This window comes from Ambystoma mexicanum, chromosome 13, assembly GCF_040938575.1.
Source record: "Ambystoma mexicanum isolate Mex_15411 chromosome 13, UKY_AmexF1_1, whole genome shotgun sequence".
In the NCBI taxonomy this organism is placed as follows: Eukaryota; Metazoa; Chordata; class Amphibia; order Caudata; family Ambystomatidae; genus Ambystoma; species Ambystoma mexicanum.
In genome coordinates, this window is record NC_090938.1 from 707,149,742 (window position 1) to 707,164,608 (window position 14,867).

At 47.4% G+C, this 14,867-nt stretch overlaps 1 protein-coding gene across 2 annotated transcripts in view; it reads right to left on the minus strand.

Moving 5' to 3' along the window:
• The window catches only part of LOC138521761 (E3 ubiquitin-protein ligase TRIM17-like), an 870,777-nt gene that overhangs the window by 584,564 nt on the left and 271,346 nt on the right, over positions 1-14,867 (minus strand). For both annotated transcript variants that reach the window (XM_069634825.1, XM_069634826.1), the window contains one exon: positions 9,050-9,145. In XM_069634825.1, the coding sequence (XP_069490926.1) occupies positions 9,050-9,145 (96 nt within the window). The remainder of the gene's footprint in view (positions 1-9,049; positions 9,146-14,867) is intronic.

Consider the following 14,867-nt stretch of genomic DNA (forward strand, 5'->3'; position numbering starts at 1 on the left):
GGGGTAGGGCTAATAGCCCCGCTGGGGTTAGCGCCCAACTCGTGATGAGGCCCATTGTCTGCTTTGACTGCCAACGATCACAAATCAAGTTATCAACAGTTTGATCACAGGCCTTCAGTATTGTGAGAAACCTGAAGGTGTCTCACGCGCTAGTCCCCAGAGATCTGTCACCCAAGTGGCCAGGACACGGCTGTCACTATTGGATCTAGTTCCTGGGGATGGACCAGTGGTGGAGGATCACCTGGATGAGGGGTCTCCGGGGAGTGGAAGTGGGACACCGAAGGTTGAGAGCCGGTACCCACTTCCTTGTAAGAGCTTTTCCCCTTCCTACCCTGTAGGATATTTAGAAGCTCTACCCCCCTTTTCCAAGACAAACACTTTCTTACACCGTTACAGACAATGGACTAACACCAGAGCCGATTACCTGACATGTCCCAACACAAGGGTCAGGCAGAGTAAGGCAACTGACAATAATCACACACGCACCTGACGGCCCTTTACCTTCCCCAAAGGCAAAGCACAAGAGCACACTACGCGCAAAGGCCGAACGCACGAGGAACCAGCTACACCGAACCGGCAGTTCAAACGGAGGAGAAAGACAGCAAGACTTGGAGGGACGACGAAAGGGGAACTGCCCATGCCCTTTTCAACTCATACCCGCAAAGCCTCCGAAAAGGGAATTACAAAACCGGGAAGTGCTGCTGACGTGTGGAGTAACAAATGTCAATGGTGCACCGGGGCTTCCCGCATTGATAACACAGGCGGGGAGGCACGCTGTCTACTGTGGTACCGTCCTTGATTCCAGAAGCAAGCCAAGCCAGCGGACCCGACACAATCGGTGAGTAGGAGGAAGCTGATAGTGAACCAAACTGTGTTTAGCCCAAGGTTCCAAGTGGCAACATTAGATGAACGCAAGGACTTGATAATAAATATCTTGTTTGTGTTTGAACTTTTGGGGGAAGCCCAGAGAAGGGCCAGCTGCAGAGTGGTCAGTCGCTGCAGGGGTGCCCATTCGAAGGACTCTCGCTGGCCCTTTTGCGTTGAAACTGGAAATACCAGAAGATCCTAGGAAAGAGCGGTGTGAGGTGTCGGAGTGGTACCACAAGGGTTACGTCAAATCCCTTGTACACTCGACTCTGACACATTACTAAGATAAAGCTAAGGGAACTGAATCCTGCATCGTGAGAAGGTAAAGTGAACTGTATATTTGGCAAACGTGAACCCAGTTGAGGGATGCCTGCGAGTTGGGGTGAAGAATAATACACTTGTGAACATTGTGCAGACAAGAATGAACCCGGCTGTGGGTTGTCCACAATGGGAAGTTGTTTAAAGATACATTAAAGCTCTTGAATATTGCAGGCTGCATTTGAGAGGCCGTGGTGAACCAGACGGAAGGAAGAAGGATCCAAGCCCGGCAGAGGAAGATCCAACCAGCAAAAAGTACAAGATTACAGAAGGAATCTTTGTTTGTTTGTTTGTTGTTTTGATCCATCAGGCCTTGTAAGGCAAGAGACTTTGCAGAGAAGAGACTTGGCCCCTGAAGGCTGTGGTATTGTTGAATTGTGAGCCTCGTGCTGGAGAGGCACATGACTGTGCTGTGCTTTGAAGTCCCGCCTTGACCCGTGCTAAAAATGATGGGAAGGGAGACCCAGCCATACCATCCTAACTTATCATTTTGTGAACACTTCTTGATTTTCTGGTGAACATTATCCCACACTCTTTTTGTAACTTAGTAGTAAGGATTGGCAATAGTTTTGTTTTGGTATAGGCCCTTTTTATTTGACAAGACGCCACTAGAACTGCTTTATTTTTATTTTGATAGTCGTAGCTCGCTCCCATCTTAGATTTAGTTTTAGACTAGGCGTTTATCTCATCCAGTATAAAGTTCAATAAACACCCTTTAACTGTGATCACTTGTGTCTGTCTTTACTGTTGCCACCATGAGTTCCTTACAGTATAAATTCAACACATTTTTGGAATTCCTTCATGGGGTCCTTCGGCACCCTCATCATTGCATCAGAAAGATCAACATACAATGACCTTGCTGGTGGATCCAAAAATGTACGATACACCGAAATGATCTTCCAATTCAGATGGCAACGCAATTATGTTAAATCAATCTCAAAACACAATACCTCAATTGGCACACAGTCTGGTATTTTCAGGGCCCTTTTCCAGACTCTACTTTCAACCCATGCATAATCAATACAACGAGATGCAACACCTAGGTCCATGCCGCAAAGTAATGATGGTATAACTTTCATTTTCTAAAAATTAAAGGACAAATAGAAAAACCACAGAACCGAGAGTTGATCTTCCTCATCTATGCTGAAAATCGATTGGCCTTAGTCATCAAGAGAGACAAAGTGGGAGTAGTAATCGGTGTATTATCTAAGACAAAAACCAGATAGGCTAAAGACGATACAGGAGGCAGAAGATGGTCCTGCAGCATGCATGTAAAACCAATTTTCTTCCATGAATTCTTACAAAATCTTATAACACTGGTTTTATTTTCATTAATCGATAACTCATTCTGTAATGAGTAACATCTTATTGAGACCAGATGTCTCTGCAAGCCCACCCGGGTGCTCTCTAGCAGTACCACGGCATCTGCATAGGTTAAATATGGCACGCACAACAATGATATTCTGGGTGGAGCAAAAGCAGTACTCAACAAATGTGCCCCCTGTCTGAGGCCTCCAAAAGTTGGAAAGCTATCAGTCAGTGCCCCTTGTCCATTCAATCTAACTCTCAACATACAGTCCTCATGCAGATGCACCAATATCGAAAGGAGTGAGGATGGTATATGCAATTTCTGTAATTTAGACCAGAGTAAAGTCCGATTAACACAGTCAAAGGCCTGAGAATAGTCAACTGCAGCCATACATACACAGGCGTTACACACCAAACACACTCCTTCCTACAGACATGTGACAATAAAACCATTCATGGTGGTTGACAAGCCCTTACAAAATCTGATCTGGTATTTCTTTAGACGGCCCGTTTATTCTGTCTAGACTTCCAAATGCCTAAGATTGAGTGCAGCAAAGATCTTACTCTCACTATCTAATAGTGAGATGGGCCGGTAACTTGATCGATTATCTCTGGACCACTTCTTATATATGGGTATTACTATCAACTTTTTTCCAAGTCACTGGAGTGATCTTTGATGATGCAATATCTGTAAACAGTATATACACCACCCGAGCCCAGAGGGCAGCGTCGCTCTTCAAGATTACATTGTAGAGCCCATAAGGCCCCACGGCCCTAGAAACAGAGGACTTTCTAATAAGTATTTCCACCATTTCCAAGGATATGGTCCAGACCAATCAGATTCGGTACATTGGAAAGTAATTTCACTGTTTGGTCTGCAATACAACATGTTGAAGTGCTCTCCCCATTTACCATCCGAAATAGGAATACTCTGAGAGAACTCCTGGGTCTTAGTCACAACATTTATCACACTTCAGAAATTGTGTGAATTTTTCTGACAATGAGAAGAATCTTTTCCCCTTCCCTCTAGAGCTAAATGTGTCTAAAGCTTCTGCACCAAATTTTATAGACCTGCCTAAGATGCTTAATGTTAACCCTACACTCCTCAACCAACGAGAGACCCCTCTGAGCAACCCCAATATCCCTTCTTAAACTCTTTGTCCTATCTTGTATGGCAGGATCAAATGCATGGGTTGCTTTGCTTTTATGGACTCTGGTAAAGATTCCATACAGGTCTAATATCCCAATAAAAGAAGGGAAAAGGTCAGCAGTAAACATTTCGATCTTATCATCAATGGCATTCTCTAATACCTATTTTCGCACCCTACCATTGAAACCAGATATGCCGATAATCCACCTTGCTAATCTATTCCCACCAAGGTTCACAAGAAAGTTTGAATAAGCACTATTAAACTTACTAGTGACCATGAGATCCAACTTCGCTGACACAATATGTTGATCACTCAGTTGGGTATAATTTATCCTAAATTCTACACACCACTTCGAAGAGTTTGCTGGACAGGATCAAATAATCCAAATAAGATATTTTATCACCACTACGCCATGTTGGCTGAGAGGGGACATCATCCCTTATGGCCTCATTTGCAATCCTTAAATCCAACAGATCAAAGAATTTACACCAACATTTACCATCTACAAACATTCTTGAGCCCATATTCTTACACATCATTTGCAATTGATCCTCATACCCCATTGCCAAAAGAGAATCTGCATTTAGATCCCCAGAAATAATAACGTGCACCCAGTCCTCATCACTCAAGAAAGTCTCAAATTAGACCTGATAAAGTTGCTAGGAAAGCCTCCAAATCATTACCATGTGTGTTCCGGTAAATGTTTACCAACAAAAGCGGCTTACTAAAGATCTGATGAGTTAGAGCTACCCTCACCGCTAAAATGCCATAGATAGTATCAGACACCACTTCATAATTAATTAATACATTGTTGCTAATGCCTATAACCAAGCCACCCGATGGTCACCCGCCCAAGCTTCGAGTTTCCTTTCGTTGTATGACAGTATAACCATCGAGCACAATCTTTTCCATTAGCCATACCTCATTTAGGTGTATCAGATTCAGAATCATACAATGCTGCTGCTCTTTCATGGGAACCTAAAAAGCTGTTAAAATTCTGGCTATCCCAGCTTTTTTTAACAAATACTTAGTGACCGGTGTAACCATTAAAGTTCAGTACAATGGTCACACAACTTTTTCGTAGGAAGGGCCAGCAATTCAGGGAACCATTGCCATCAATGGTCCCATTTCTCATGATTTTTACTTCATTTTCTAAAAACTCCACCACCCTGTCATTTCTATGTCCCACAGAGCAAGTGACTTTTATAGGCTTGCAGATTCCCCTTGAGTATTCATAACCAGAGTCTCAAAAGGGCCTCATTACGAGCTAGGCGGTGCAGTATAAATGTGGCGGTAAAACCGTTACAGCTGCATTACCGCACCGCCCAGCTATGAGCTGCATTCTTCCAAAAATGCACCGTTGAGTCCTATGGACTAAAAGAAATTGGGAACTTACATTGCCACAGCCTCTTGTAATCTGGCGGTAATACTGTAGGACCAAGTGGCGGTAACAGTAATTGCATTGGCCATTATTCTCACAGATTTACTGCTGGAATACCGCCCAACTCATAATGAGGCCCACGTTTTTAGAGCTCAATAGCTACAATTGTGGAATTTCGTGAAAGAGATTCATAACATTAGTTATATTTAGTGCAATGTCAAAAAGGCCAGGCTCTAATCTCTCGAGGATATATCTCGTAGTGGTTCGATCAGAATGTTTCAAACCACTTACAACGGCTCTTGTTTGGGAAGATGATGGATAGCGAGTAGAGGATGTACCATGGATTACATGACAGCTGTCTTTTAGACGAGGGCTGGCTATCTCAGGGTGATTACTCTTGGTCATTTTACTTCCAGATGCAATGTCACTTCGACTCCTTGGAACATAAAACAGTGGGCCTCATTATAAGCTTGCCGATCCGGTAACAACGGTACCGGTAAGCTTGCCGGTACCGTTGTTACCGGACTGGCAAACTATGAGGTCTGCTCGCGGGTGCCTTCTGGCGTACCGGCACCCACGAGCAGACCATGTCGGATGCACTGGCACCATTCACAAATGATGCCGGTGCATCCGACCTCCCCATTCCCATTTAGCCCAATGGGGAGCATTTTGTTCCGGCGCTCGGGAATGAGCAATTACCGGATCCGACGAGCCAGAATACCCCGGTAATTGCCCAATCCCGGGTGACGGAAAAAAATTACTCCGGCGGCAGCCGTGCCGGTTTTACCAGTACGGCTACCGCCGGAGTCATAATGAGGCCCATTTGGTCGTAGACCTGTATGGCTGAATCAGCTGCCCAAGCTATTACTAGGTCCTTGGTCTGACAACCTTTCCATACTTTTTGTGCAGCAACATCAGCCATTAAAATCAATGAACCCTGGGATTTAGGAATATGACCAGTCCCACCTGAGTCTTGTTTATTTGTAGCTGGGGGCATCAGCAACCCTACTAACATTGAGGCAGATAAGCATTTCCCTTTATCGACATCAACTAAATCAATTACATCACCGAGAGAACATTGCAGGCTAACGTCCCTTTTCATATATTCTTTTCTCCAAATTATGCTTCGTTTACCAACATTGACTATCTACCATTAGGGACCCCAACAGCAGCAATTCTAGACCCAGAGACAAATTCTGTATCAGTGGCAACAGGCACATGTGACCCAACAACCTTCTGTTGAGAAGTAAATGGTTGAGTAAACTTGCAGCAGGGCTTCACTGGGCAAACCAACGTTCCAGGAGTTGCAGCAGGCGTCTCTTACAAGTTCTTCTTCGGATTCCTTTGTCCAGTGGTCGACTTTGCCTTTCAAGCAAAATACCTCGCCTTTTATGCAGGTTTCTCCCATTCATTCACAGCCTAGCTGTCATTTACACAGCAAGGTGGCTGTCCTCCAAGGACCACCAGCCAGCTAATCACCTTTGGGTGAATTCTTGTACCCAAGGGGATTAAGCACAGAGAGTTTTGGGCACCTCCCTCACTTCCTGCCCTGCCAGACACGCTGGAGCCAGAGGCGGGCTTCAGCAACGAAACCCGCCAAAGACAAAATGAACAAAGGGACACACCTGGTTTGGCGCGCAGAGTAAATCTCAAGAAGGATCTTTCCAACAGAAAATGGCGAAAAAAGAAGACTGGGGCCATTTTGATAAAATGGGCACCCATGGGTGCTTTACTACAGCTGCAATTGCAGCCCGCGATAGAAACACACAATGATAGGAAAAAGTAAACCACTGCCACCAGCCATTAATCGTAGAAAGGGTAACACAAATGTTACATGAGAAACTAGACAAAGGGGATAGATAATAAGTAACCCTTCCAGCACCCTATTGTAAGATAGTGTGTGCTGGGTCTAGAAAGTTACAAATGTAAGTAGGCTCTTGGAGACAGCAGTTTATCCAAAAAAGGTATTCAAACCCTGGGGAAATCTGGAAGAATTTTGTTGTGCCACCGCACTGAAGGTGCTGTGTGACACATTGTAACAAGATGATGCCTATGGAGTTTGTCAGACTCCAAGCCCAAAAGAAACAGTGTTCAAATGAGACCAAAACACCTGGGTGAGAGAGAAAAAGGGCTCACTAACTCCAAGGTTAAAATTAACAAGTCCCATAGTCCAGCAAAGGAGCTGGGGGTCTCTAACACTCTCCACAGGAATTTACTCTTATCTTCTGTTGTTTACAGTAAAACCTATTCTGCCTGGGTACATTTGGGGACGCTGCTTTTCTAATGGCTCCAGTGCTGCTAACATCATTCTGGGAACACATTCCTCACTTAGAGGTTAGCCATTCACTCTCTCTCTCTCTTGATTCTGTTTCACACGTTTGTGCCACTAATTGCTGTTTTTTCTATTTACAGCTGGTGTGTTTGTGGCAGGCGTACCCCGCTCTTCCGATTAATTAAAACCTCTGATTGTCAGTCTTGAACAACAGAGATATACATTGATAGGAAGAACTTGCTTGGAGAGGAGACCTGATCGTCACGGTCTGGGTTCTGTCATCCTCGATCCCCTCGGACCACGGTGGAATCACCGGAAGCTCCTAGGTGGTGTTTCACAACAGTACCACAGTCTGAGCAGGTTGAGTTTTGCTCGGCAGAAGGCGCACGTTTCACTTGTAGTTAGTTTTGAAACATAATAGATACCCACATAGCAACACAGGAGGAACAACAAATATATTAAAGCTGCGGTTGGAGAGGGTATAAATAGGGCACTGTTATTGGCCAAGTGTTTACAAACAGTACACAAAGTTATGTTCTTCTCTGAGGTGCGAGGAGAGAGCTGAAGTAGGTGGAAGATGGAGTCGGAAAGTTGGAAAGAGTGAGGTCAGCAAGTTAATATGGCAGGAGTGCCACCATATTGGAGTTTAAGACATAGTGCACAATTAACAGAATGAAGGCATTGATGTGGAGTTGCGTCTCTGTTTAGCTTAGTCCCAAGACAAATCCATAAATCCCTTTGCCGTCCCCCAAGAGAGAAGCCGAGGCCAGAGGCACATGCGGTGCACTGATAACCACCAATTGTATCCAGCTGCAGAGCCTGAAAGCAGTGGGAACAGAAAGGTAGCTGTGTGGAGGGCAGGTAGGGAGGCACCCTTTGAAGGACAAATTAATGTGAATAGGGCATGAGGGTTTGTGATGCCAATAGGCCAGGCAAAGATTTAGAGCACTACTGCCCTCACCCAAGGAGCAGTCATCCCATTTGAATAACAAGTAGCTGCATAACCAAAGCAAATAAATCCCTGAAACTCAGACTCAAGAGTGGTGCCCTGATCATGTCATTACTGGGCACCTGGGGTTTGAAGGAGATAAAGGGAGAGCTGTGTATGGAACATTCTGTGATTTGGGATAGGAGGAGCAGAGGTGATGCCAGTAAATTTAGTACAAGGTCAGGGGTGCAGCTTGTGTGCACCACAGCATCTGGTATAATGAGAAGGCCTGTTGTCTTATTGGATTTACCACCAGGATATCGGCATGGTCGTAATGATTGTCTTTGTCAGGGGTAATTATCGTTTGCGATATTGAGGCTCATTACGAGTTATCTGTAAACCCACCCAGATGCCATCAAACGTTATTATTGTTACTGTCACTTGGTCCGGCGGTATTAACGCCAGATTACAAGTGGCACTGTATTTCCCCATATTTTCAGGCAAAATTTTATGCAAAGCTGGCGGATTTACCTCCAACTCATAGCTACAGTTCAATCCTCCAACTTTCCGCCAAAGCTATAGTTGGGCGATGCAGTGGTATACGGCAATACTGCTGTGTTTTTACTGACACCACCAAACTTGTAATAAGCCCCTGACCCTTCACCTCAGCCCATAACTTGGTGGCAGGTCATTATCCTGCGATAATGACCCCTCCCTCATTCTATACGGCTATATTATTTAAGTTTCAAGAGAATATAACAAGTGCCGTGCATATTGCCGTATAACACAAATGACCCACTCTCAAGTGTAGGAAAGCCACCTACCTCCAGATCCTTCATCTTCTTGTCAAAGGCTGCCTTCAGCTGTAGCATTTCATCTTTTTTCCGCTTCAGGTGGTCCATTTGAACCCGGAACTTTGCCTGCACACAAAAAAAAACATTGGCAAAGCCAAAGGTTGTGACACTTGCGTAGGCATTAGTTAGGCATTTGGCAGATATCTGGCAACTGCTTACATCATAACTTGCCTTTTGTCACTCTTCCTAGCTGACTCAAATGGATTCATGGAAAGATGACCTGTAGCAAACTCACCCTTAACTGAGACAAATAAGAAAACCTAATTCTAGGCTCCCCCAATTCCACATCTCTCTCACCTGGCCCTCTGAATTAGGCTCACTCCTTCCCCCTCCAAATCAGTGTGAAACCTGGGTTTCCACTTTGACGACAAACTGACCATGCTCAGCCAGATCAACCACACAATCAAATCCTCTAACCTTTAACTTAAGCCCTGGTAGGGGTGGATGTGCGTGTGCTGGCCTTGCTGGGTCAAATTATTTTTTTTGGGGGGTGGCAAGGAGGTATAAAGGGTGGGAGCCCTGGGGGTCGCATAGCTCTCTGGGAGGGGGCTGTCTTAGAACTGGGATGTGGGGTTTTCAAACATGTAACAGCCGCTGCAGCGCTCACCCCTACACTGCATACTTATGAGGCATATACATTTCGTGTTTATGCCTTAGACTGCACTGCAAAGCAGAACTAGATTTCCCCTTTGCGCTAATGCATGAGGCGTAATGAGGCATATACACCGCCCTAGGAATGTGGCGTATGCTGAGGTGTTTTACAGGGCGCACCTAACGTGCCCTGTAAAATGTCCCTCAAAGTGACCCATCAGAAGATGCTAATGGCTATCTTTGTACAGAGTAGACACAATATTATTTTATTTTTTTTAAATTCAATTTTTATTAAGTTTTCGGAACAACAACTGGGTTATTCAAAACACAACTTCTGGGCAGACGCCCACAACAAATAAAGCAATACCACATTGTACCTAAGAATTTTTATCCCAACCTCCCCCCAACTCCCTAACCCATTGTCTCGGGAATCTCAATCCGCTTGTCCAGGCTAAACAATTTGCAGCAGCTCCTACCGGGCTCAAGGTCGTCGGTGATGAACCAACTCTTCTGGTTCAGAGTCAGTTTGTTCAGTATCAAGGCGTGCATTTGGCCGGGTCAAGGGCCCCTGGGGGCCTTCGGGCAAATCTCCCCTATTGGCAAACACCTCATTAAATTGCAGCCAGCCAGTGTCTATCTGAACACTCGAGCCATGTATTGCTCCCGTGAGCCTTTCCATAAAGTAAATGTCCTTGGCCACTGCCACCCATTATCTTCTCGTGGGAAGGGCAGGCCTTTTCCAAGTTCTTGCCCTGGCCGCTCTGGCTGCGAGCAATAGTGAGTGTGTGAGATCTGGTAACTTTTCCCAATGCTCATCTTTCTGCTACAGACCAAATATTATCAGGATTGGGTCTTGTGGAAATATCCCCTCGCCCGCCTCCTTGAGCCAGCTAAGCATTTCCGACCAATAGGCTTGGACCTTCCTACATGAGCACCACATATGCCAATAGTTGGCTCTTTCCCCACATCCATGCCAGCACAATGGGACTACATTCGGGAACATCCTCTAGAAGGTGATCGGGTCATACTGCCACCTGTGAAGAAGTGTGATGGCGTGTGTCTTATATTGGCAGGAGATTGATGTTTTAAATGATCTGCAGCATAGTCGCCCCCAGAGACCGTCCCCGATTTCACAGCCCAGGTCCTTCTCCCATTTCCTCCAGAGGCTTTTGGTTGTTCCCTCCCGGGGAGCCAAGACAGCAGTATAGAGGAGTGAGATGAGCCCTTTCATTTCCACATGGGTGTCTGAGATTTTCTCTACTAGGGTGTTTTCTTTGTACGAGGGGCTTTAGTTTCTGTTGCATTAGGATTCCCTTCAGCCGTAAATAAAGGAGTGGGAAGAACCTCCCGACTCTCAGAGCCTCCTCTAGCTCTTGAATACTTATAAAGGACTCCTCCCTCACCAGCTGGCCGACTCTACAGAGACCTGCTTCAAACCAGGACTGGTAGAGTTCGTGGCCTGGGATTTCTTCCAGCACCGGTGTAGACCAAATGTGGCTCAGGGGGAGGGCCAAGTGGTCACCCTCTTCCCGTGTCCCTTCCCTTGTAATGCCTTCCACATTGTGCCCAATATCGGGTGGTCCCTGATTCTTCTTGGGAGCTTTATCGCTGGGACCCATAACCATTCTCCCACTGTGACTGGGCTCAGGAGTGAGTTTTCGAGGTAAACCCATTGTTTGTCCGGGTCCTCTCTAAGGTGTGGGGCCAGAGCCCTGAGTTGGGCTGCTCTGTGGTACGTGTGCAGATCCGGGAGGGTGACTCCTCCTCTTTCTTTGGGGAGGGTGAGGGTCTCTTATCCTATTCTAGGTCTCTGGCCCTGCCATATGAATTTCATTATATTATACGCTTTTTGGCTTCTTTTAGGTGGGCTTCCGGGGCCTCCAGCGGGAGCATCTGTAAAAGGTATAGGACCCTGGGGAGGTGGTTCATCTTTATGGCGTTTATTCTTCCCATCCATGAGATTTGCCCCTTACCCCATCCCTCCATATCCTTATATAATTTGTTGAGCAGTGGGGGGTAGTTTGCCTGGTTTAGGTCCTCGTGGGGTCTAACGATGTTAATCCCCAGATATTTTATCCCTTCAGTGCAGATTTGGAGTCCCAGGGGAGCCAGCTCGCCCAGATTTCTTTCCGTGTCTTGTGCGAACGGGAAGATCATTGACTTGCCTATATTGACCCTGAAGCCTGAGAAGAGACCGAAATGTTCTATAACCTGTAGGGCGGCTGGGACTGATCTTGTGGGTTCCCTCAGATGTAGCAGGATGTCGTCTGCATAAAGGCCAAGCTTAAAAGTCCGGTCTCCCACGTCTATGCCACAAACCATCGGGGAACCTCCGAGATATTCTGCAAGTATTTCCATGGTCATGGCAAACAAGAGCAGGGAGAGGGGACAGCCCTGTCTAGTCCCCCTCTGGAGACCGAAGACGCGAGAGAGGCGACCATTAACCGTAACTCTCGCTGAAGGATCTACATATAGGGCCTTGATGGCTTGCCTGATCCCCACCCCAAACCCGAGTTTCGAGAGGACTCCATGTAGAAATCCCCAGTCCACTCGGTGGAACGCCTTTTCAGCATCGATGGCCACCAGGACCGGGTTGCCCCCCTTCGGGGCTGCTTCTCCCATAATGTGCAGCGTTTTACGGAGTGTATCTGACACCTGCCTCCCCTGAATAAAGCCTACCTGATCGGAGTGAATCAGTCTCGGCATATGGCCATCAAGTCTCGTAGCAATTATCCTGGTGAATAGTTTTGCATCCACATTTAGGAGGGAGATTGGTCTATAGGACCGGCAGTCAGCCAGATCCTTTCCCTCCTTTGGGATCACTGTGATTAGTGCTTTACCGAAGGACGGGGTTGTCCTCCCCGTCGCCATGATGTTAGTAAATAGACCAGCCAGGAACCCCGCCAGTTTACTCCCAAAGGCCTTATAGAAGCCTGCGGTGAACCCATCTTCCCCTGAGGCCCTCCCCAGCTTTAGACCCGATATTGCCTTGAGGACCTCCTCTTCGGTTATTGGGGAGTCTAGGGCCGAGGTACTGAGGGCGGGGAGAGCAACCCCATCGAGATATGCCTCGAGTGCCACCTCCTCAGCTTCTCCTTCCCTTCCGTAGAGGGTCTCATAGAACCCAGCAAATTTCTCGGCTATTCCTTCCGGATCTGATCCTTCCCCCTCTTCCCCACCTGCAATTCTTGCCACCCATCTGTCCGCCCGCTGGCTTCAGAGCTTGGACGCCAGCATGGCGTCGGCCTTATTGCCTTTTTCGTAATATTGACGCAGGTGTTGGAGGCCCGCTACGATTTTGCCCATCTCAAGTTCTCTAAGCTCTTGTCTCTTCCCCCTAGCGTCACCCAGGTCCCTCTCCCTCTCCTCCTCCCTCTTCCCTTTGGATCTCTCCAGCGCTATTATCTCAGACCGCAATCTGTGGGTCAGGAGGGTCCTTATCTGTTTTTTGGAAGCCCCTTCCCCGATCAGTCTGCCTCTCCAGGTTGCCTTTGCCGCTTCCCATACCGTCTCTGTGCTGACCTCTCCCGTGTCATTCAGCTCAAAATATTCTTTGATCGCCGTACCCATCTCCTCCTTAAAAACCGCATCCCGGAGTAGGAAGTCATTACATTTCCATAGGGATTGCCTGGGTTTCAGACCTAGGATACTAAAGTCTGACCAGACCAGATCGTGATCCAACCAGCTGACCGGACGGATGTCACAGGAGTCCACCATGCTCATGTTCTGATATTCTGTGAAGAGATAATCTATTCTTGTCCTAGTACCATGGACTGCAGAGTAGAAGGTTTACCCCTTTGTGGTCAGGTTTAGTTCCCTCCATATGTCTACCAACCCATACTCCCACATCAGGTCCCGAAATTTCCCAAGTGGTCGTCCCCCCCTGCCACCCAGTGGAACGGCCTCTCCACTGTGGTCCAGTTCCCGGTTCGCCCACATGTTAAAGTCCCCACCCAGCAACAGAGGACCTTCAGCTTTGGCCAGCCTCTTGGATGAGTTCGATCTGGCCCACATTGGGGCAGTATATGACCGCTAGGGTGACTCTGGAGTTGTGTAGATTTCCCGATACCACCAAGGATCTCCCGTCCTCCCTTCCCCACTTGGTCATTTCTGTAAGCCTCTGGTTTCTATGTAGTATGATCCCAACTTGGTGTATGCGGATGCCCAGAAAGTCTGGCCTACCTGTGATCCCGGGATGCCCTCTCCTCCCCCTTCACCGTTCTGGTTTCTTGGACAAAGAGGACATCCAAACTGACATTCTTCATTTCCCTCCCCAGGAGGGAGCGTTTGGCTGGGGAATTTAGCCCCTTAGCGTTAAGAGAAGCTACCCTCAGCGACTCGACCCGACCCTTCCTCTCATTGTCAGCCATAGGTTCTTTGCCTTGAGTGCATCATTTTCCCGGTTCTGTGTGAGCTGCTCCGTTCCCATACACACTTGGATCAGCGTTGAGCCCGAGAGTCCCTATTCCCAACCCCCGTCCCTACCCCCTCCCCCCTCCCACCCTTATACTTGACGCCTGCCAACGGGCAAGCCACCAGGGTGAAAACCTGTCCATCTACCACAGTTCCCTTGGCAAGCTCTGTGTCACCGGCCGGGGGTATGTATTTCGAGCCCCTGCATTCTTTATTGGTGAGTTTTTGTCCACCTAGTCCTCCACAGCTTCCACCGTAGGGGTGTTTGGTTTCCTAAATTTTCTCCTGCCCTTTGTCTTCTTCTTTGTGGACCAAGGGCCCTCCGGTTCTCTCCTGGGGTCCGGTGTTGCCTGTATGTCCATCTCGTTTCCTTCCTCCGGGATGTCACCCTTGAGCACCTGTAGCACCTGCGAGGCTTCCTTGCCGCTGGTAACTCTGTAGTCCACACCAACACGTTCGAATGATAGGGCAAATGGAAAGGACCCCCTGTATCGTATGTCCTGGCCAGTGAGCCACTGGGTGAGCGGCCGACACTCTCTTCTGCGGGTGAGCGTGAGGGTTGAGAGGTCCTGGTATATCCTGGTTGTGTCCCCCTCAAAGATGAAGCTCTCCAGCCTTTTAGCCTTCTCCAGCACCTCCATTCTCTCCCTGAGCGGAGGAAGCGCACACCAATGGACCTTGGGCCTCCACCTCCGCCCCCCCACCTCAATGTGCTCTTTCCAGCTGGACTTCCTTGCCCCCCTCCAATGTGAAAAGTTGGTTTATGAGGCCTTGGACTTTCCTT